The sequence below is a fragment of the Pelodiscus sinensis genome, chromosome 5 (assembly GCF_052426305.1).
Source record: "Pelodiscus sinensis isolate ZL-2025 chromosome 5, ASM5242630v1, whole genome shotgun sequence".
NCBI lineage: Eukaryota > Metazoa > Chordata > Testudines > Trionychidae > Pelodiscus > Pelodiscus sinensis.
The window spans coordinates 42,068,094-42,090,645 of NC_143056.1; the positions used below are offsets into that span (position 1 = coordinate 42,068,094).

Below are 22,552 nucleotides of genomic sequence, written 5' to 3' on the forward strand. Positions count from 1 at the left end.
ATATTGAGCTAATGTGCACTTGTTTGGATGTGTGCCATAGAACTCCTTTAATGTAACTGCTGGGGGATGTAAAGACCCCTTGCTGGCCTGGCAACCATGAAATGAATACAGCAAATACCAGACAGTGCTGGTTGTCAGCCTCATAGCAATTGAGAGTGGCAGAGTGGATAGCTGGCTACCAGATGAGCAACTAAGCTGGCGAAGGAAAATCCTGTTAGCAAACTGGTGAGAAACTGCCCCGAGACAACACCCAAGTGAGGAGATGACTAGAGCCACAGGCTGGCGAAGCCTCTGTAACCAAAGGAGATAGGAAGGGTCTCAGGACATAGCTGAGGCTTGATTCCGTTGACCCACGATCCCTGAGATGGCACCCTGTCCACATCACTTCACTTAGTTCCTCTACCAATGCTTCAAATTTAAGAACTAACTTCTGGGCTAATCCTGCTGAAAGGGAAAACCTATACACCCTAGCAAGACTGAAACTAACACTCTTTATAGTCCAGAATGAGGCTACCATAGACACACAGGCAAAAGGCACTGACTGCCTTGCCAGACTAACCGTGCTCTGTGCAATGTTGGCATCTGGCCATAGGGACCCTGTCACATTAGCACACCAGCTCATAGGAACCAAATGTGAAATGGGACAAGGAGTCCTGTGGCACCTTATAGACTAACAGATGTATTGGAGCATAAGCTTTTGTGGGCAAAGACCCACTTCATCAGACATGCATCTGACAAAGTGGGTCTTTGCCCATGAAAGCTTATGCTCCAATACATCTGTTAGTCTATAAGGTGCCACAGGACTCCTTGTCGCTTTTGCAGATCCAGACTAACATGGCTACCCCTCTGATAAATGTGAAATGATACATCATTGTGCGTAACTGGTGCATTCTAATCTTTATTGCTGCTAGAATCCATAAATATAGTTTTGGGTCCTCTCTTCCCACCCATTAAGTTGATTTCGGGTCCCAATAACTTAAGGCTATTCTAGTGTATACTTAAAAAATGCAGAGCATGGTTGAATTGCCTAGGCTTAAGGAAGTGATGTAGATCTGTGCTAATAAAGCAGTTTCTGGTGTTTTTTGAGAATTGCCAACAAAAACTGGGGGAGGGAAACTTGTTTCAAGTTGAACCAAAACATTATGGACACTTTGATAAGTCAAAAGTTAAAATAAAAAGTAATTTCAATGTTGAGCTTTTTAAATTTTTGGATTGTTAATAAAATTTAAGGAAATTTCTGAGCAAAATATCACTTTGTACTGAAATTAAAGCATTGTTTTAAAAATGTTGAAATTAAACTATTTGGGCTGAAACAAATTGGCAAAACTGATCCAAATTAACACATTCCAGGGTGCAGCTGCATCTTTTGCTCTTACCTCTTCAAACAAAAACATACCTTTCTGCCAGCTTTACAGGAGGATTTGAAAGCAGGTAATGAAAGGGCTTTTTAAAGCCTTTGAGCATAATAGGAGGATGCATAATAAAGATAATGACAATTTGTAGCAAGTACAACTGCTACCAATTTAACATGCTGGTCCAGCTTAAGGATGTTAAAATGCGGTTAATTGACTAGCCGACTAGTTGATAGGCACGTCCGCATTCCTCCGCTGACTCTGGGCTGCACATGGGAGCATGCTTTGAAATGCACAAGAGTCCCCAGTGGGGGTTCTTGTGCATTTCAAAGCCATGGAAGCTGAGGTCAGCGGGAGACTCACAGTCCTCTGCTGACCCTGGGTTCCATGCTATGGGCCCCCCAACCCCTTTGAATCGTGCGGAGGTGACAGTATCAAAGCTGCCCCTTTGCAATTCTACCTCCATATGATTCAGAAGGGATGCAGGGGAGTCCGGGCACAGCTGGGGGTTCCCTGTGAACCCAGGATCAGCTGGGGAGTCCCCACTGACCCCAGGTTCCACGTGGCACTCCCCAGCTGATCCCTGGTCCTGGGGAAATGTCACAGGAAGCCCGGGGTCAGCTGGGAGTCCCCAACTGAACCCAGGCTCCCCTCCTGCCCTCTTTGAATCGTGTAGAGGCAGTAGTTTCAAAGAGGAGCTGCCACACAGCTGATCAGCTGTGCAGCTGCTGTCCTTTTGAAACTGCCACCTGCACGCGATTCAAAGGGGTGGCAGGGGAGTCCGGGCTCAGCTGGGGACTCCCCAGCTGACCCTGGGCTCCCCGTGGCATTTTCCCAGGGAAATGACTTTGGGATCAACTGTGCAGCTGTGGCCTTGGAATTTCAAAGTGGCAGCACCGCTGTGCAGCACTGCCTCTTTGAAGTACCTCTCTCCCCCAACCTCCCTTTGCTGCCTCTATTTCAGTGGTCCCCAACCTTTCAGGGCTGCCAGGCGCCCAGGGGGTGGGGCCGCGCATGCGCTGCATGTCCGGGGGCGGGGCCGCACATCCGGGGCTGGCACCGTGCACATGCCACACACCTAAGGCGCAAGAATGGCTTGGGCCGGCCCTGGTCACTTGGCGGGTGCACATAAATGCCCCAGAGGGCACCATGGAACCGGGGGGCACCGCTCTATTTCATAGTGGCAGCATGGGGGAGGGGGAACAGAATTGACTAGTCAACATTACTATCCAATAAGCAAATGCTTATCCGATAGTCAACTAGTCTTTAACATTCTTAGTCCAGCTGCCACATGGCTCCAGGCCTGGCTACCATAAGAACAGCCACATGGCCTTACCCTGGCTGCCGGAGGAGCAGCTGCCGTGGCCATGCAGCTCCAGCCCCGACAGCTGGAGCAGCTGCTGCCACATGGCCCTAGCCCAGCTGCCGGAAAAGCAGCTGCTGCTGCACAACCCCAGCCCCTAGAGCAGCTGGGCAGTTACTATGTGGCTCTGGCTGCAGCCCTGGGGAGTCAAGGACAGCAAAAAGCTGCTTGGCTGAGCCCCCACTCGCCCACCAGCAGCAGCAGCTCACCTTCCATTGGCACACTGCTGTGTGGTTCTGCAAAGGAGGTGGGTGGGTGGAGAACTTTTTGTGCACAGCCATGCAAGTGAACACCTGAGAGGGAACTATGGACAGAGGTTGCACTGACTTAAAGCAGTGTCAGTGCTGCACTATATCAGTGGGAGATGCTCTCCTGCCAACATCAATTCCACCTCTCCTTGAGGGGGAGTAATTATGACAGGAGAGCACTCTCCCATGGACACAGTAGTACATCAGCACAGCTGACCAATATAGCACAGCAGTGAAGACAAGCTCTAAGTCTTATAGTGAGTTCCTCTTCCTCAAAGACAGTTAGTCTCATCCTCATATTACAGAAACGAAAACTGAGACATGGAGCTTTGAAGTGACTTGTTCAACATTATTCAACAGACTGGCAGAACCAAAAATATAGCCCAGGTTACCTGAGTTAGGTGCAGTGTTCTACCCACTCAGCTATACTGCTATCTTTGAATACCTTTTGTGATACTCTCTTAGTTCTTATCAAATGTTTGATATTTCAAAAGTGGTAATTACCAAAAAAAGAGGTAAAAATAGTCTCTAATTGGGAGAAGAGGGTAAATGCTGCTGTGGGGGAACACTGCTATTGGTTGGACTCCAGGCAGAAGTTTGTGTGGAGGGGACAGAAGGTGACTGAAGGTTTATACCATCTGCCTTGCTTCTGAATAATCCTCCATGGCAGCACAGCATGAAGGCAAGCCTGGTTATCCAACCATTTTATCCCCTTTCAGTGGAGATCTCTGCCTGGTCATGAGCAGCTCCCCTTTTCCAACACCTTTGTGATGGTCTCTTGCCGTTTGAGTTCAGCTGCCGCCTGGAAGAGTTTTAGAAAACTTTGTGCTAGGCCAGGAGGATCCTTCTCTCTTTCATTAGTCTGAAAATTTGTCTGAACTCAGGGTATTAATTTGATATGGGTCTCAGCTGTTTTTACTGCTAAGGTCTTCCCATTGATCTGTCTCCCCCAAGAGCCATGTGCATTGCCCTTTAAGTTGTGGTCTACACTTAGAAACCTGCTACTTTGACTGTCAGCCACAACCCTGTCTGGTACCCCTTCAACCTAGCTCACAAAGGGCTCAAGCCCTGCCAAAACTAGACAAGGTAAAAAATCCAGGTCTGTATGTGGGGTGTATGTGAGTGTGCGTGCGTGCAAGCAAAGGGTGTGAAAGCACCCCCATGGTCCCCCAAGAAAGCATGCTCCTCCCGGCCAGAGGAAGGCAGGAGTGGCATGCTGCCCAAGCCCCCCTTCCCCATGCTCTGGCCTGCTGAGGGAAGGCTGAGGCTGATTTCTCAGCTGACTTGGGGACCATGGAGGGTGTGTGCACACCCTTGCAATTCACATTTACAAAAAAAGCACCCCCACCCCCCAAAAGTCTTGTGTACTGCCGGAAATCTCTGACCATTGCACTAATTTCTGCAGTGCTCTGATTGCCACTGAGAACTGGCCAATCTCTGCTGCAGCTGAGGCTGGACCTACTGGATTGCAACCCCACCTCTACCACAGCCATGATCACTTTACACAGGGTGTTGGTTAAATTAAGTATTATGGTTATGGCTGATGACAGGACCAATTGGTGTGCCCCTTCATAGCTAGAGTGTGCTGAGAACAGGGGGGCTGTGTTTGGGGAACTGGAGGGGCAGATTGGGATCAGCTCCATACAAAATGAATGCAGGAGAAGAGGAAAATCGGGAGCCTGGGTAAAGAGGTTTGTTCCCCACCACTGCCCAATTATGGGAGCACGCCTGATTCTTTGCAAGCCCCCAGGATCTAGGGACCCACGTCTGTCCTGTGCCGTCTCCCTCTCTGGAGCTGAGTATAAAGCCCCAGGCTGCCTTTTACCGGCTCCCTAGCCATGCTGCTTTCCAGCCTCAGCCCGTCGGCCTCAAGCAGAGGGCCGTCCCCGCGTCGCCGATGGAGCTGGGCTCTCGAGGGCCAGGCGCAGCGGGATGTACCGACCGAGGCGCCCCCGCGTCTGGTTCCAGGCACCAGCCTCCACTTCTACGTGCTCTGGTCGCTGCAGGAGCCGCCCCGGCAGCTCAGCAGGTGAGACCCGCGCCGGGCTAGAGCCGGGGATTATCTAAACGGGCTGTTACTGACAACCCCGCCCCTGCCAGCCAGCCCGCCCAACCTCCGGCTCGCTCCAGTTTCGTAGGGACTCCCGGCCTGGGCTCCAGCCTCCGAGTGTCCGCTCCGAGCTTGCGCCCTGGCTTTGCGTTCTGGGCGTGCCCACGGCAGCAGCTGGAGGGGCCGCGCTCAGCCCGCGCAGGGCCCCAGCTCTGGCTGACAATTTCCCGCTTCGCCTGCGTGCGGCACTGCTGGCTCCCACGGCGCCCCCAGCGGCTCTCGATGCCTGATCTCCGGCCCCCGTGTGTGAGGAGGTCGGGTCAGACAAAAGGCACGCAGGCATGTCCAAAGTCCGGCCCGCGGGCCAATTGCGGCCCGTGTTCCGGTTTAATAAGGCCCCACAGGTAATTTGGCAATATCTATCTTTTATGGCCCCTAACGAATCCATATGTATTGAGATGAATACATTGTAAAATCTCAGTTAATGTCAGTTGGTCTAAATCAGTTATAAATATATTTGGACACAACATGTATACTTGGTGTTATGTTCCTGTTCATATTTTTTGAACTTAAAAGTTGACAGACAACCTTTATTACCAATAATATGTAATGTACTTTACAATGTTCCTGACATATATTTCAGCTTCTTGGATTTTTTTTTCATCTGGCCTTCAGATATGAAAGGCAGAGTGATTTAACACCTGTTTAGATTTGTCATCCATGTGACGAAATGAAAAGTATGCCGTTTGCAATAAACATTGCATAAAATAGTTAATTTGCGTTTAATTTTAATGGTTCAAAGAATGTCAGGCAAAATGGTCGGCCCTCACGCATGTTCACTTCATAAAATCTGGCCCTCTTTGAAAAAAGTTTGGACACCACGCAGGCCTTTACGCTCCGTGGGGGCAGTAGTTAGTTTGTATGCAGGCATTCTTCTTACCTACCCCTCAGTGCTGTGCTGGAATCAGCCAAGTATGGCTGATGCTGTAAATCCGTGGTGTGTCTGATTTCTTAATCCTTTCACTCTCCCCGTCCTCACATGGAAGTTGGCAAAGGTTTTCCTTGTTTTCATTTGGGCTTCCTATATTTCTGCTACCTTATTTTTAAATCTCCTCTTCAAGCGGATCCAGCCAGATGTGTTACCAGATTCAGCTGCCTCTGCCCTTGCCAAAACAACTTGTGGTCTTTGGCTTGGGTGACTGGAATCATTACTCCCAAGACACAAGCATCACTGTGGAGGTGCTGGTGAATCCAGATGTCAAGTCACAATGGATTGGCAAACTGGGGTCTGATGTAAGGTAAATGTTGGGGGTTGCACAGGCAATGATATACTGTCAGTGATTTAACAGAGGGTGTCTTAGAAAATATGCTATATGGGGGGTTGGGTATATAACACAGTCTCTTCTCATCTCCCAACTCTGTCAGTCCTCCCATTTCCACCCTCTGTCAACACATCATGCTACCCCCTCGCTTCCAGGAGGTTCTTGTGATTGTTCCTTACACTGGTGGTGGCAGAGACAGGTAGGCTCCTATGGTCCCTGGCTGAGGGGTGCTTTGTTACAAGGAGAGTGGATCCCTGCTGGTGGATGCTGATGAATGGTTGGGGAATAGGTTCCTTTTTGTTATTTGAGGTAAATTGGAGCTGACTGCTGGCAAATATTTCATCTGGTGTGATGGGGCAGGTCTTCCTCCGCTAACAAGGGAATAGAGGACATGGAGGGAGTGGGTCTCTCCTAACTTATGTGGGGAGTAGTGGGAATGGGCTTCAGGTCTCCCTGCTGGGACCAGCTCTTAAAACTCTGAGCTAGGGCTGAGCACTAGTGGGCTGGTCACAGTGGGAAGCTATTCTTCAGCACACTCAGTGCATCAGCTGCTTGATCCCCTCATCTTCCTTTTGGTGGCTAGATTTGGAGGTGATCGGGTCTGACATGATGCAGGACTCATTGTAGGGAACACAGGCACTAAGCTCCCCTTATAGCAACTGTTGTAGCAGCGGTGAGTGCCAAGGTAGCATGGCAGATGCCAGAAGAAAGCACCCAGCTCTGTGCTTATGCAGAGAGAGTTTTTGCAGGCAGAGCTAATGCTTAGGCAGGGCAAATTTGACATGTTTTTGAGGTGTGGTTTTTTGTGTTTTTGTTTTGGTTGTTTTTTTGCCATCTTCCCCCCCCCCCACCCCCCACAAAGAATTTGGTTAAATTTTTCTTCTTTGATCAGCTGGGTCTGTACAGATAGGGCCTGATGACTGTGGGGAGAAGAGTAGGGTAATTGTCAAGGACACATCCCATACAGAACATCAAAAGTGTGGTGGCTCCTATGGAAAAGGCCTGTAGCATAGAGCTGCATTGATTTTTTTTTTTTTTTTTTTTTTTTTTTCCTGACCATCTCTCCTTTGCAGCCAAGGGATCTGGCAGGAACAGAAAGCGGAGGAGAGCTCCCTCCCAGGGCTCAGTGCTTTGGGGCCTAGGGTCACTGAATTCTATGGAACTTTACTACTTATTGGGAAGCAGGATGCCCCCCCCCCCCGCCGGGCAGTGTCCCCGTGAATCAAGATTTCATTCTCTTTGCACACAGGTCTCTTGTGTGGGAAGGTGACTGGAGTGTGCATGTTCTGATGGCTTCATTGAAACAGATGGACAGTGGCAATCCTGTTAAACTTCTCCTGACTGTTAATGGGCAGGTAAGAAAGCAGTTCCTTACATGTCCTGCTCTTCCCATTGTGGGTGCTGGTCATGGCCTTGCAACATTCCTGCTAGTCCAGTGCTTGGTCTACTCCCACAGATCTGCTAATGCACCTTGGTTCGCACCCAAAACCCTGCAGTTCTAGTACTATGTTCTGCCAGTGCACCTTTGACTTTTAAATGCCACAAGATACTATTAGCTAAAGGATGGTTCAATTCCATTCTGTCCTGGTTCCTGGTATCAAGATAGTTGTTTGCCCGTGTGGTGAAATCATGGGATATAGTACCCCTGAGATGGATCCTCTCTATACTTGGAGATGTATGGATGTAAAGCTTTTTATAGAAGCTAGATATTATTATTGATATGAGGCTAGAAGTTGCTGATTGTAGCACTCCTGAATAAGATTACAATGCAGAGTCTTAAGCCCAGGGTCCTTGTCTGTCTGTCCACCTGAGCTTCTGTGCTTCCTATTCTCTTAGTCCTGCAGACTATGGCATTGCTGTCAAGGTTGAGGATGTTGACCTAGGGACCTGGTATGTTCATATTTGCAACCTTTTAGAGCCAACCTTTCAGAGCCAACACAGTGTCTCTTGGCTGGTTGACTCTGAGGATTCTTGCCTTGTTCCACTTCCTTGGGGACTCTTACAGTGTTTGTAACTATTACACAACTGGGAGTTCTGTTTAATTGCCAGCAATAGCTCTGATGGTTTCCCCCTAGACAATTGCCTAGTCCCATAGGGCAAGAAAGAGAGTCAAAGAAGCAGTCCATGTGAATGAGCATCTTCTATGTTAAATACCTCTAAGATATCAAATGTCTTCATCACCACCAATCCATGTTCCAAAAACTGGCTAACTGCTAGGTCTCCAAATGTGATTGTAAATTAGGAATCAAGCAGGTGTATTTCCAGTCAGCTTCCAGTGTTTGGCCCAACACTATTTAACATTTTTTATTAATGACTTAGAACAGCATTTCTCAAACTGGGATCTGCAGAAGCCTGGGGGTCTGTGAGGAAACTCCAGGGGGTTCGCAGACACTGCTCATCAGCTCCACTGTCTCCTTTCTGCCCAACAGGCCCCCTACCTGCCCTGGTTCTGCATGGCTCCCAGAAGCAGATGCCAGGTCTCTCCCTGTGCCCCCTGGGTGCATGGGCAGCTAGGGAGGCTCCATGTGCTGCCCTAGCCCAAGTGTTGTCTCTGCAGCTCCCATTTGCCAGGACCTACGACCAGTGGGAACTGCAAGGATGGCATGAGGGCATGGCATGCAGCCTCTCTGGCCACACCTCCGCCTAGGGGCCACAGGGACCTGGGAGCCGTGGTAAGTGCCATCAGGACCCCACAACCCAACCCTGGACCCCAACCCCTGCAGTAGCCCACACTCCCCTCCCACACGCAAACTCTCTACAGGGTCCCTCCAAAAAACCCTGTGCCCCAGCCTGGAACCTCCTTCTACTCCCAAACTCCCTCCTGGATTCCTCACCCCAGCTCCTTGCCATGACCCAAACTCCTCATCCTTAGTCCCAACCCAGAGCCTGCCCTCCTACCTGGAGCCCCCTCCTACATACCAACCCTTCTTCTAGCCTCTTCCCAGCCTGAGTGAGGGCAAGGAACAGTGATTGACCGGGGCAGGGATGGAATAGAGAGGACAGGGTAGGGATAGGGCTTCGGTGAAGGGGCAGGGCAGAGTGGTTCCAAAAATTTTTAAATCAAAATGGGGTCCTCAGATTGCTAGTTTGAGGACCACTGACTTAGAAGAAAACATGAAATAATCACTAATAAAGTTTCCAGATGAAAATTTGCGGGAATGGTAAATAATGCAGAGGAAAAGGTCATTTTTTCAAAGCATCTGGATCACTTGGAACATTGGGTGAAATCAAACACTGTTTTAATATAGCTAAAAGAAAATATAAATATCAAGCAATAAAGAGTGTAGGCTTACATGAGAGGAGACTCTTGTCTGGGAAGCAGTGACTCTGAAGGTTTTGAGGTCTTGGTGGATAATAATTGAATATCCACTCCCAGCATAGATACTGATTCTAAGGGTGCTCCAGGGCTGCAGCACTCATGGGGGAAGAGGAAAAAAAGTAGTGGGTTCTTACCAGCTATTAGCAACCATGCTCCCCTCTCATCTGCAGCGCCTCCTACATGCTGGTACACCCCCATCAACTCCTTCCCCTCCTTCCCAGTTGCAGAACAGCTGTTCTATGGCCTGCAGAAGGACAGTAGGGGAGGAGCGGGGATGGGGTGCATACAGGGGACAGGGCAAGAAAAGGTATAGTAGGGGTGGGGCTGAGGATGGAGAGGGGGTTGAGGACCCCCTGGGTAGACAGCAAGCAAGTTGGTACCTGTGGCCCCCAGTGTAACACTGTGCCCAAATTGGTGCAATTCTAGGATGCATAAATGAAGGAATCTCAGGTTGGTAGGCCAGCAGACAGATTTCACTGGGCTGTGGGCAAGATGGGGTGGGGTGGCTCTGAGCCCCCAGAAGAGGTGGGGCATTGAGTGGAAGGAGCAGGCTGGGGACTAGCTTCCCTTTAGTGCTGCCTGGCATGTGCTGTTTGGGGCTCCAGCGGTGATTTAAAAGGTCCAGAGCTCCGGTTGGTGCTGTAGCAGTGTGGCCAGGAGCCGTGGGCCCTTTTAAATCACTGGGCTATTGAGCAACTGCCCCCCTTTGTAACTGTCGCCATTTCTCTGTCTGCAGGCCTGCAGCTAGAAGAGATTATTTCATCTCTTTGACTGTGGTACAAACACTGCTTTAATACTGTGCTCAGTCCTGCTGTCTATGATTCAATCAGGATGATGATATTTTGGGGAGGATTTTGCCATGAGAATGATTAAAGGATTGGAAAACATGCATTACAATTAGCTTTATTTAGATTAACAAAGGGAAGGTTAAGGGGCTGACCTGATTATAGGCTATAAGTATCTACCTGGGGAACAAATGTTTAATAATGGGCTTTCCAATTAGCAGCGAAAGGGATCATACAGTCCAATGGCTAGAATTTGGATTAGGCAAATTCAGACCAGAAGTAAGGTATACATTTTTTACAGTGAGAGTAATTAACCATTGGAACAATTTACCAAGGTTCGTGGTGGGTTCTTTATCACTGATCATTTTTAAATCAAGATTGAATGTTTTTATAAAAGATCTGCTCTGAGAATTATTTTGGGGAAGTTCTGTGGCCCCTGTGATACAGGAGGTCAGACTAGATGCTCACAGTGGGTCCTTCTGGCTTAGGAATCTGTAAGAGCTGAACATTAGAGCTCCTGGTCTGCAGTTTATCCATCGCTTGTAATTTAGCTTTTTACTCACTTTGTGAGTAAGGGAGACTAGGCCATCAGTGTGTATTAAACGTGGTGCTAGTTAAAAATGCAGCTCTTATACCTGCTCTGTGGTCTCTGCTCTTAGCTGCTCCAGGGCATCTCCAACAGCACTCCCACCCACCCTTTTCTGGCACTGGAGCCTACCCAGTCACCAGTTCTCCCAGAAGATCCCATGTCTCCCATCCAGGTCTTGGACGATCCCACTGAGGTATGTGCAGGTTGGACACTCATCTACTCCTTTCCCTTGCTCATAGCCACTCAAGGCCAGGGAGCTCTATTTGCAGGTGGAACCATTAGTACCATTCTCCTAGCAGGGCCTTAGCTGAAGAGGTTTGTGAAGCTAAGGTCTACTCTGTGCTGGAAAGAACAATCAGTTGTAGTGTCCCTCAAATGCACCTGATGCCTATGAGTGAATGCTTCAGCTTATCACTGCATTGCTCTCCCATCTTTCAATAATGCCCCCATTCTTGCTGTGCCACTCTTCAGCTGGCAATCCGAAGGTGGACTGCTGGCTGGGCATGCAGCAGGTGGAACAGGTAGTGGCCACATCAGCTTGGTTCCCTCTCTAAGCTTAATCGCCACTACAGTAGTGGGCCAGCTCTGGGGGTCCTGGCTCACCCGCCCCTTTGTCATCACTCCAGTTGTGGATAAGCCTGATATAAAGAGCCATGTGAGATTTACCTTTTCTCCCAGAAGCCACAGGCAACTGGTTCCATTGTAACTTCTGTTGAACAGGTTAAAGGTCAGAATTTAGAGGTGACTGCCAGAGTACAAAGGCCCGGAAGGAAGGATTTATCTCCACTACCAAAAAGGCTGTTGGTGCATTTTGCCCCAGACTCACCTGCTGACCAGAAGGCACCCAAGGAGACTAGGAGGAAAATTTGCAAGCCTAGTGCTATCCAGCTAAAGAAGCCTAGGAAAGTCTTGTTCGAGCCCACGGCATGTAAAGGGGAGCAGGATGCTGACGGTAACTCTGGTTCTGTAAATGGGGAATGAGATACAGACCTTAGGATGATAACATTCAGGCTGTTTATTCTGAGTCTTGTCTGTGTGACTCCCAGATCTGTGCATGCTGTCTCTAGGGACAATTTCTCTGTGTGTTCGAAACCTCACCTCCAAGCCAAGATGGTCCCCTGTATCCCTCTCAGAACCCTAAGAATCTCTCTCAAATTCTATACTTGAACAAATAGCTTGAGTGTGCAACATCAACCTGTTCAATCAGAAATGGGATATGGTGGTCTCCTGAATGCCACTGCACTGCACCGTATAACAATATCACTTAGTTCTTCATCTGTAGGTGTTAACGCACTTACAAATGAAGATAAATGTAATTATCCCCATTTATAGAGGTCAATGACAGATCTGAGCTGAGATCTCCAGTCTCCTGATGCCTAGTTCAGTACCCTGTCCATTGGGCCACCCAGTCTCCCTTATTAGTACTGTCTCTCTTGGTTCATATCAGACTTGTAATTAATTAATTGCCAAATGCAGAGCGTGCCAGGAAGATATTTTTAAAATGCTCTTGCATTGAACTTCCTTTGTTTGTAATAATCTGCAGGGAACTGACTGGCTCATGGGGACTGGGGAATTGGAAATGGAATCTTTCTCTTATCATTGGTTCCAATTCAGCCCCAGGTTGTGACCAAAAGCTTTAAGTCTTTGAAAGCCATTCATTGTATGAACTAGGTTATTGGGTTTTGATCTCATTCTTAGTGAAACAAGTATCCCCATCTCTGAACCACTGTCACCATGGTATGTTGAGCAGAGATGGAGTTATGGAGTCTCAGCTTTCTTACCCAAGAGGGTTCCCCTCTGAGGGTACATCTACACAGCAGGGCTAAGGTCAAATTAAGCTATGCAACTTCAGCTATGTCAATTGCGTAGTGTAAGTTGAAATAGCTTAACTCAGCTTTTGGCGTTGTCTACACAGCAGGAAGTTGAAGGAAGAACACTCTTCCTTTGACTTCCTTTACTCCTTGGGTGTGTCTAGACTACATGCCTCCTTCGACAGAGGCATGTAGATTAGCCAGATCGGAAGAGGGAAATGAAGCCGCGATTAAAATAATCGCGGCTTCATTTAAATTTAAATGGCTGCCCCGATCTGCCGATCAGCTGTTTGTCGGCAGATCGGGGCAGTCTGGACGCGACGCGCCGACAAAGAAGCCTTTCTTCATCGGCACAGGTAAGCCTCGTGAAACCAGGTTTACCTGTGCCGATGAAGAAAGGCTTCTTTGTCGGCGCATCGCGTCCAGACTGCCCCGATCTGCCGACAAACAGCTGATCGGCAGATCGGGGCAGCCATTTAAATTTAAATGAAGCCGCGATTATTTTAATCGCGGCTTCATTTCCCTCTTCCGATCTGGCTAATCTACATGCCTCCGTCAAAGGAGGCATGTAGTCTAGACACACCCCTTGTGAAATGAGGGTGACAGGAGTCAGAGTAAGAAGCCTCCAGCTCAACATTATTTCTAAATAAAGGCTTGTAGTGTACACTTGCACTATGCTATTTTGGCGTAACATCAGTTATTCCAAAATAATGCTGCTGCATAGACGTATCCACATGAGGAAGCTTGCCCTGTTCTGGGGGTACAAACACCTTCTCTCTCCAGGGCGCTCCATCTTGCACCTTGCACTGGTACTAAACTCACCTACTCTCCGATGCTGTTTGAGACCCAGGCCCCTGAACCTGGAAGTTCACACAGACAGACAAAATGAGCTGGTGGAGACTTTTCACTCCCTGTGAGTCAGCCTGTCACACTGAGATGTGGCTGGAGTGGAAGCAGTGTGCTAGCTGTGACAGGCATAGTATCCACTCCTATGGATCTCCATGTCAGAAGTGTTGTTTCCATGGTCATGTGCCAGGGTAGGGGGAAGAAGCACTTACACAATATAACAGGACTGAGCATGTCCCAGGGTCTTTCTGCTTCTGCCTTCTGATGACCAGCATCTATTTATGTTTTCTCTCTGCAGACTTGGAGGTGAAGGAGCTGCAAGGTAAGAACCTGGCCTGGCTTCTTAGCCAGTTGGGGATGATGTTCTCTTTAATGTCATGGGCCTTCTAGTGAACATTTGTGGTTGTCCCCTTAACTCCTTCCTAAGCATGAGGAACTGTGAGCAGGGTATGCATGCTCTGCCTGTCTTCATAGTGTTGCCCCCAAAATATACAGGGATGGAAACTATCTCAAATACCCCTTGCAGCTTCCCTGAATTCTGAGCTGCTCCACTGAGCTGCTCCACTAGGTGCTTGGTGGGGCTCACTAATCAGGGTGGGTAAAATGCTGCATAGACTTAACCAAACTTTTCCAGTTTCCCCACCAGTTAGTAGAAGGAGACTGTTGATGAGGGAAGAATGTTGGAAAAGAAAGGAGAAGGAAATGGAACAGGGGGAGAAGCTTCCCTGAACTAGTTGGAGGGAACCCTGGCATCTCACCCTTCTCATGCCCTAGGAGCTAAAATGTGGGGTATGAAGAACTGGACCTGTCCACAGCTGAGGATCTGGACTGGCTGCTCAGTGGGAACATAATTCCTCTCACCTGCTTGTCATGTAGTGCAAGGCAGCATGATCCTGCAGCCGCCTGACTCCCCACTGTTGATTCCCTGTGTACTGATAGTGGGAAGGGAAAACCCATGATTACTCCTTAAAACCAATAAGAAAATCCCTATGCCCAAAAGTCCTTGAAACCTCTTGGATGTAGGTATGTAGGGCTTGTTGCCCAGCCACATTGGGGATGTCTAAGGCCTCAGGCTGTCTCTTTCTATGAAAGTCCTGGCTCCTGCCTCCTCGCATTGCTCTCTCAGTGGAAGCAAGGAGATGTGAGCCTCCTCCTCCCCCCATCTGGTCCAGTGACAGAGTTTGGTCTGGTCTCTCCTTCTCCAGTTTGTCCAAGCCCACGATGGTGTCATGCCATGTGCCTCAGTGACCCAGAAACAGCCATTCTGTTTGGTGGAGAGGGAGCCAATCAACAGCCTTGCAAGGATGCTCTCTGGAAACTAGAGATTGGTGAGAAGTTTTGGCCTGCACAGGGGAAACAGAGGTCCTGGCAGTGTGGAGCAAAGCAGGAACTGAATGGATTGGATCTGCTCCAAGCCAGACAGAAGAAGCATTCCATCCATGCTAATGCCATTCCGTGCTGGACTTTCTGCAGGGAGGGCTGTATTATTCTGCATGGATGGGCTGGAAGCTAGTGGCTCCTTCTATTGCAGGGGTGGGCATGAGGCGGCTTGCGGGCCAAATCCGGCCTGCCAAGGCACTGGATCCATCCCATGGCCACCTAGCCGGCACCTTTACTGTAGAGCAGCTGCACCCACTTTAAAAAGCAAGCTGCTAATTGCTCTGCAAACTGGGCTGGAAGGAGAAAACTTCATATGGTGTCCCTGTACCCTAGCAAAATCCCCCAGCTCCCATTGGCCAGTTTCCAGCCAGTCGGAGGTGAGAAACTTTGCTGAAGGCAGGGGCAGTGAATGAAGCCTGCTCACTCTCTCCTCCCCCTCCCTCTCTGTGCTGGAGCAGAGCCACTAGGAGCAGCCTGCACAGCACACAAGCAGGGTTTCTGCAGAGCTGCTGCCTGGGAGTCGCCTAGGTAAGTGCCTCCCAGCCAGAGCCTGCCTTTGCCTCCCCTTTCCCCCCCCCCCCCCCCAAACTGCCTGCCCCAGGCTACCACCCAAACCCTTTGCATCCCCTTTCCCTACCTTCTCCAGGTCACAACTCCCTCCCAGATCCTGCTCTCCCTCCTACACCCCTCCCCCAGGCCAGAATCCTGTCCTACACCCATACCCCTTTTGGACCTGGCATCCCAAGCCCCTGACCCAGATCATAAACTCCTTCTTCACTCAAACTCCCTTCTACACCCCCCCATCATCCCAGACCCCATGCCCCCTCCACAGAAGTGCAGCCCTTCACTACTTACCAAAATTTTGAGTGCCCCCTCCCCCATTAAAATGTATTGCCTACTCCTGTTCTGCTGGGATGAGAATGTGCCAGGGTGTCCCTGTGCTACCTTAGCTTACAGTGATCTGGTCTGCTATTTCTCCATTTTCTCTCTTTTGTGTAGCTTCCTCCTTGTTCTCTGTTTTATCCTTTTTACCTGTTCTCTGCTAACTCTCCTCCCGGCTCCTTTCTTGTAGCTCCATTTCCACCTCTTTGTCCCTCCACTCAACAGAAGGCTGCATGCTGCTTAGGCTGGAGGCCATCCACTGGTGCCACTCAATGCTGAGCTCAGTGCCATGGGCCTCAGCCTGAACCTGCGGTCCTGCATGTGCGAGCTGCTCCTGCTGTTGACTGTGTTAGGCGCATCAGTGGGAGCTGGATGGCTTTCAAGGAGCAGAAGTTGCAGTGCACATTGCAGTGGCTGAGGGATTTGGGAAGTGAAGCCCGGGTCCTGCCACTTACACGCTGATCTTCTCATCTGTCCTATTTCCCAGCTATATGCTGCTCTTATGCCTTCCACCTCCAACCCAGAAACAGTGATCAAAGCCCTTCCTTCTGGCACTGAATCAGGAGTGGGGAGGAAGGAAGAAAGCAGGACCCTGACCAAAGACTGATATGTTAGAACTTTTGAGGTGGGGATGTGAAGGAGGGTCTTTGTCCTCTCCCTGTCTCCTCATTGTCTGGTATGGTGTTATTCTGACAGACAATGATTTCTGGTTTCCCATGGATCTGCCACCACTGGGTTCTGTGCCGCTCTGCTCACATGGCCACACTGCCACCTACGACCCGGACACCAAACGCATCTACGTCTTTGGGGGCATGAAGGAGGGCAAGTGCTACAGCACCATCTACATCCTGGACACAGCCACCTGGAAGTGGCTTCTTGTGACTGTGAGTAGCGGAGCTTCTGCAGGAAAGAGACAAAGCATGGGGATGGCAGGAAGAAGTGTGTTCTGTCAAGGACCAAGCGCTGTGCCTTGATTGCCATTTCATGGGCAGTGGAAGAGGCGTGTTTAGGATCATTGATAGGAGTCCTCAGGAGAGCAAAGGGGAAGTGAACTGATTCTAACTCTTCCCCCACCCCTCTCCCTTGCTTTGTCCCTTGAGATGAGCCTAGTTAGACCCAGCCAGGAAAGCTAGGTTGAAAATTGGAAGATCCTTGGAATCCAGATAATGCATCCAGTGTGAGACCGGAGGCAGAATGGATTGACATTGGCTGTTGTATCTGCTACCTGGGAGGAATTGCACATAAATTGCAGGGGAAATGGTTCTCCATTTGTGTGGGCTAGCGAAAACCTTTTCTGGGGCACCAAGCTAATGAGCTGGCTTTTTTGGTTCAGAGGGCCTTGTTTTGTCCCCCGGCCCTCGCACTCTCTGTTTCCCAGAGAGAAACTTTCCCAGGTAGTGACCCCCTGCACCTTCCTCCCTTCCCTTTGTGGACAGCATTAATGCCCAAGAAAAGCCCCGGGGTTGTGAGACAATGGCGTGGGAGGGATTAGCACTGCTGGAGGCTGAAGCACTTACAGGATGATCCCCTCTCCCTGTGAATGGTCATAAGCAATTGGGATCAGAGGAGTGATGCCCCTCTCAGGTCACAGAAGGGTAGGACATAAGCTGAGACGATATTGTCAACCTGAATCTTAGACTTCTGGTCATGCCGCAGGTGGAGTGACTGCAGGACTCCCGATGCCCAAGGCCAGCAGGGAGCTGACCTGTGCCAACCTGTGTGCTTCATTTTCACACGTGAAACATGACAGGAAGCTTTCTTCCTCAGGCCAAGGGGAAGGTGCCGACACTGGCCTACCACAGTGCCACCATCTACCACAAGGAGCTTTTTATCTTTGGAGGGGCTTTCCCCAAGATGGCCTCCTTTGAGTCCAGGGCCTGCAGCAACATGCTCTACATTTTCAACTCTGAGTACAAGATTTGGTACCAGCCCATTGTGGAGGGAGAGAAGCCTTTACCTCGGCTCGGGTGAGGCATCTTCATTTCAGTCCTCCAAGGTAGAGGGTGTGTGTGGAGGGAAGCACCAGCAGGTCCCATCTACTTAATCTCCACACCTGGGGGGCAGGACATGTTTGTTCCCCACAGTTACATGCCTAGGGTTGGTTCACTCCTAGTTTTAAATGTCCTAAGTGAAGCAGCTCCCATTCTTTCCATGTGTGAGACTGTCCCCTGCTGATAGGTTGTGCTCTGGTATTAGGCTTCCATGACAATGGGGAACAGAAAAGGTGGGGACTTGCCATGCGTAAGCTTAAGTTACCCCAATCCCCAAAGGTGTAGCTGAGTTAATGGCTCTCCCAGAAGCCCGCTTTTGTGAAAAGACACTGAGCCCTCAATTCCAAGAGGTTCTTGAGACTGCCTCACTCACTCACCCCTCTCTTCTCAGCCATTCAGCCACTCTGCTGAGAAACAAGCTGGTCATCTTTGGAGGTCAGAGGACCCCTTTGTACCTGAATGACGTGCACATCCTGGATCTGGGTGAGAAAGGGACATCACCTTCCTGCCAGACTACACTGGGCAATGGAAGTGGGAATGCAAGGGTGCCTACCTTACGAGACATGATTGGGGACTGTGGGTGAAAGAAGTCCCTTATGTGATATGGGATGGGGACAGCAAAGCTCTTGAGATGTTGAGACCAGAATAAGGGGGATGGGAAGTTGTGACTGTAGGGAAGCCCTTCATAGGGTGAGTAGGAGAGAGCCTGGCCCAAGGCAGCGGGTAAAAAACAAGCACTGGTGATTGCAAGAGACTGGATGTCAGACTAAACTGGTAGGCTCTCTGATTTGATGAGGCAGCCCTATGTTCCCCTCGTTTAGCACAGAGGTGTTTGTCTTGCAGTGGGGTGGGAAGAGCTTCTAGTATTTGAATTTTCTCCTTCTTTTTCCCTGTGCATCAGGTTACATGGAGTATATTCCAGTCCCACTTCATTCAGGACAACCTTCTGCACGCTGGTAAGATCCTGCTGCAGCATCAAGAGGCCTCTCCCTCACCTCTCCCCACATCTTGCTTCATGGCTGGAACTGTGCTTCCTGCATGCTTGTAGGGCTACCACTCAGCACGACTCTCCCTCCCTGGTGCCTAGGCAGCAGCAGAACCAAAGAAAGGGAGAAACCCTTATGCAGAGAATGCTGGGTTGCTGAAGGGAAGCTCTTGGGTACTTGCAAACATAAAACCTTCTGTCTTCATTAGCACTATGGATGTAAATAATTTAATTAGCTAACCAGTTAAATGACTAAAATTGTAATGTTTAACCTTTTAATTGCCCACCTGGCCTGGATCACTCCAGTATGGCTGGAGTAGAAGGGTTGCTGCTGGCTTGCCCAGGCTGAGTTGGACTGTCTGGAGCGCAGCCAGGGCCCTCCTCTATCTGCTCTGCACAGGTGGCGCCGGAGTCCAGTGCAGGGGTCACTCTTAGCCTATAAGTTGGCTCCAGCGGCCGGCCCTGCTCTTAGGGAGCTGGCTGCTGCCCTGCGCTACAGGCTCTGTAATATAAGCCTATATAGAGCCTGCAGTGTGGGACGGTAATTGGCTCCCTTGGAGTGGAGCTGGCATGCATTGGGAGGGAAGAGTTTAACTGTAACAGAAACCAATACGCTGATGCTATTGGTAACTGTTTAAGGTCTTATATCCCTAGTTAGCATCTTCTGTCTGAGGTTCTCTGGTGCTTCTCAGATGGACATTAAGCCTCTTAGCACCTGTAGAGATGAGTTCAACATCCAAAACACAGCGAGGGAAGTAACTCACCTGGGGTTATGCAACGAATCAGGTGCAGACCTGGGACTAGAATCTTTGGAGTCTTGTCTCCCATCTATGGCATGAACCACTGTTGCAGGCTTTCTCTTCTAGATAAACAGGGGACACCCCCCCCCCCACCCCCCAACAGCACCTGGCTGAGCAGCATGTGGCCAGCCCAGGGCACTGAGAGCACCTGAGGGATGGGGAAGGTGGGCCCCTTGCCATGTTCCCTCTAATCTTTTCTATCCACGTGAGAATTTTTTCTCTCCATGTGCAGAATCATTTCTTTGTATGCACTGAGGCATGTGCCAATGTGTACCACCAGTTGAAACAAAACCTAGCTGTGGGCACTCTGCTAATCAGCAAAGCAACAATGGAATCTCTTCTGCGTGGCCACCCAAGTGCACAGCTTACAAGGAGCAGGGGCCCCTGCACATTTTGCTCTGGTTATTGCTATGCTTTGCTCTGATTCTAGCTTCCATGCTGCAATGCCAGTGTCTGACCAGAAGGTACTGATTAGTGGAGGCTGCAATGCCAAGGGAGCCCTGCAAGATGTATTTACTTTTCACCTTGGTGAGTAGCTCCCCATCCCCTCTTCAGAGCTGCTGAGCGACAAAGAATTGCTGAAGGTAGCTGTTGTGCTGCAGTGACAATGCACTTGTTGGTATTTCTGGCAGCTTTGTGTTCATCTGTCTGTTTCAACCCTGGCACAAAGCACAGGTTTACCAGCAGTGGTTATTCCTTTCTGTTGCAGACACCTTTGCATGGAGTGCAGTGACACACAGTCACCTCTCCTCGGTGCCCCGGGCTGGCCACACACTGCTCAATCTCACCTCTGCCCATCTGACCGATGTGGACAAGGAGAGCCAGGGCAAACACAACCTGTGCACCGTGCTAGTTTTTGGTGGCTCAGACTGTGCTGGGACTTTCTACAATAGCACAAGCAAGATACAGCTGGACCTAGAGGAGACCCTGCCCAGGACAGTAGGGGTTCTGTGTCGTGGTAAATAGAGACAGTGGATAAACAGTGGATGGCAATAAATTCAAGCAAAGACATGAACCAGGTTTACATGTAGGTGAAATATGCCCCACAGTTGGAATGTGTCCCTGAAAGCTGTAGTGGCTTCTTGCCTATGTTGGGGCCCATGGACATGCAGTCTGAGGACTAGGCACAAATCCCAGCCCCACCTCAGCTTTCAGTCTATGCTTTGACTCGAATTCATCCTGTGAAGTCTGAACTAAATCTGCAGTGTCCTTGTTAGGAGTTCTGTTCAAGACCTTAGAGAAAATCCTTCTCTTTACTTTCCTCTCCTGCTGTATCTCACTTCTCTTCCCTGCTCTAAATCCCAGCTTGTGTTGGGCAGATGGCTATTAGCATAGAAATTAAGGTGACCTCATGTATTCGCTCTTAGCTGTGTGAGGAAAAGGGGTTGCGGCAAGCTCTGAAGAGAGAACTGTAAGGTAGGGATGCGAGTCCCCACCTTACAGCTGGCTGAATCTCAGGTGAAACTTGGTAGTTCCTCTCTGCTATGGAGAAATGGGGTTGGAAGGGCTGCTGGATAGATGAGAATTCACCACCCAGAAACTTCCCTCTGGGGAGAAAATATTGCTAGGAAGTGAGTGATTGGCTTTCTACAAGTGGCTGAAAAGCATCTGATGCTGTGTGATGTCTGGGTGTAAGTGGCATGCTATCCGGGGATGGGAAAGAGAATATTGCTTTGGCTAATGAGGGAGCTGGCTGCTATGTCAGCAATTAGGGAGATTGGTTCTCCGAGGTTGCTGCTTGGGAGAGGGAAGACACATAGATCACCCAGCAGCCTGGGACAACTAATGTCCTTCATATTGTCACTACTGGCATGGCAGCCATGATGTAATGTAGCTGTTGGTTGTTCCCTACTAGAGTAGAGACCTGTGGTTGGGCTCTATCTCTCACTGTCTCATCTTTCCTGCACCTACACCAGGGGTGGGCAATAATTTTAGAAAGGGGGGCCACTTCACAAATTTTGAAGTGGCCCTGGGCTGCCCCAGAAGGGGCAGGGCCTCAGGCAGGACCTGGGCCAGGACACTTCCTTGCTCCCCAACCCACAGACCCTGATTGGCCTGGGAGAACATATGAAGTCTTCGTCCCCTATCCCCAGAGAGAACCACCAGCTGTTCTGAACAATCAGCGCCTGGGGGTGGGGGAGCGGGAGCGTGTGAAGCCTTAGCTCCCTGCCCTCGCCTTGCAAGGGGCACGCAGCGCTTACAGTGGACTGCCAACAGTTCTGAACAGCTGGCAGTTTGCTATAAACACCGCGTGCTCCATGCAGGGCAGGAGGATACTTTGTGCGCTCTCCCCCACCCCAAGGCCAAACAGGGTCCGAGAGTGGGGGAGCACGCAGTCTCTCGCTCTCTGCCCCCGCCCTGCAAGGAGCATGCAGCACCTGGAGTGAACTGCTAGCTGTTCAAAATATCTAGCGGTTCACTCTAGGTGCCGTACGCCATTGGCTGGGGGAGGAAACTTTTGAGTGCTCCCCCATCCCCAGAACTTGATTGTCCTGGAGGGGAGCAGTAGGGTGGCTGCATGCTGGATCAACCCACTTGGCAGGCCGGATTTGGCCCATGGAGGCTCTCTTGCCTATCCCTGACTTATACCCATGTAAAGTGGTATTTACTCCACTGAAGTCAGTGGGGTTACTGTAATTGTGGTATGGGTGCTGGGACAATCAGGCCTAGTTTTACTCTGTGTGCTGAGTAGTTTTCTGATATTCTTCTGTGTCTGGAGACAGTGAGGCAGCGCATTTCCTGTAAAAAGGTATTGCCCTCACTCTCCACAATAAGAGTTTAAGATATCTTCAACAAGCCCATTCCTGGACCCATAGCCACACAAATGCA

At 49.9% G+C, this 22,552-nt stretch overlaps 1 protein-coding gene across 2 annotated transcripts; it reads left to right on the forward strand.

Annotated features, from left to right (window-relative positions):
* The first annotated feature begins 2,129 nt into the window (after positions 1 to 2,129).
* On the forward strand, positions 2,130 to 22,421 carry LOC102463600 (uncharacterized). Of its 2 annotated transcripts, none has more exons than XM_014579370.4 (13): positions 2,130 to 4,992; positions 6,135 to 6,311; positions 7,585 to 7,690; positions 11,099 to 11,221; positions 11,749 to 11,980; positions 13,984 to 14,007; positions 14,891 to 15,013; positions 16,644 to 16,831; positions 17,715 to 17,914; positions 18,330 to 18,421; positions 18,840 to 18,894; positions 20,154 to 20,251; positions 20,433 to 22,421. In XM_014579370.4, exons 1-13 carry the CDS (start codon positions 4,802 to 4,804, stop codon positions 20,687 to 20,689), a joined length of 1,866 nt encoding a protein of 621 aa, XP_014434856.3. In that variant the 5' UTR covers positions 2,130 to 4,801; the 3' UTR covers positions 20,690 to 22,421. The 2 variants fall into 2 exon arrangements, with proteins under 2 accessions (XP_014434856.3, XP_075782922.2); XM_075926807.2 differs by lacking the exon at positions 2,130 to 4,992 and adding an exon at positions 5,047 to 5,417.
* Positions 22,422 to 22,552: the final 131 nt, after the last annotated feature.

Coding starts and splice junctions, on each gene's coding strand:
- LOC102463600 (XM_014579370.4), top strand. CDS start 4,802: ATGCTGCTTTCCAGCCTCAGCCCGTCGGCCTCAAGCAGAGGGCCGTCC. Junction 4,993..6,134: donor CCGCCCCGGCAGCTCAGCAG/GTGAGACCCGCG, acceptor CTCCTCTTCAAG/CGGATCCAGCCAGATGTGTT. Junction 6,312..7,584: donor AAACTGGGGTCTGATGTAAG/GTAAATGTTGGG, acceptor CTTTGCACACAG/GTCTCTTGTGTGGGAAGGTG.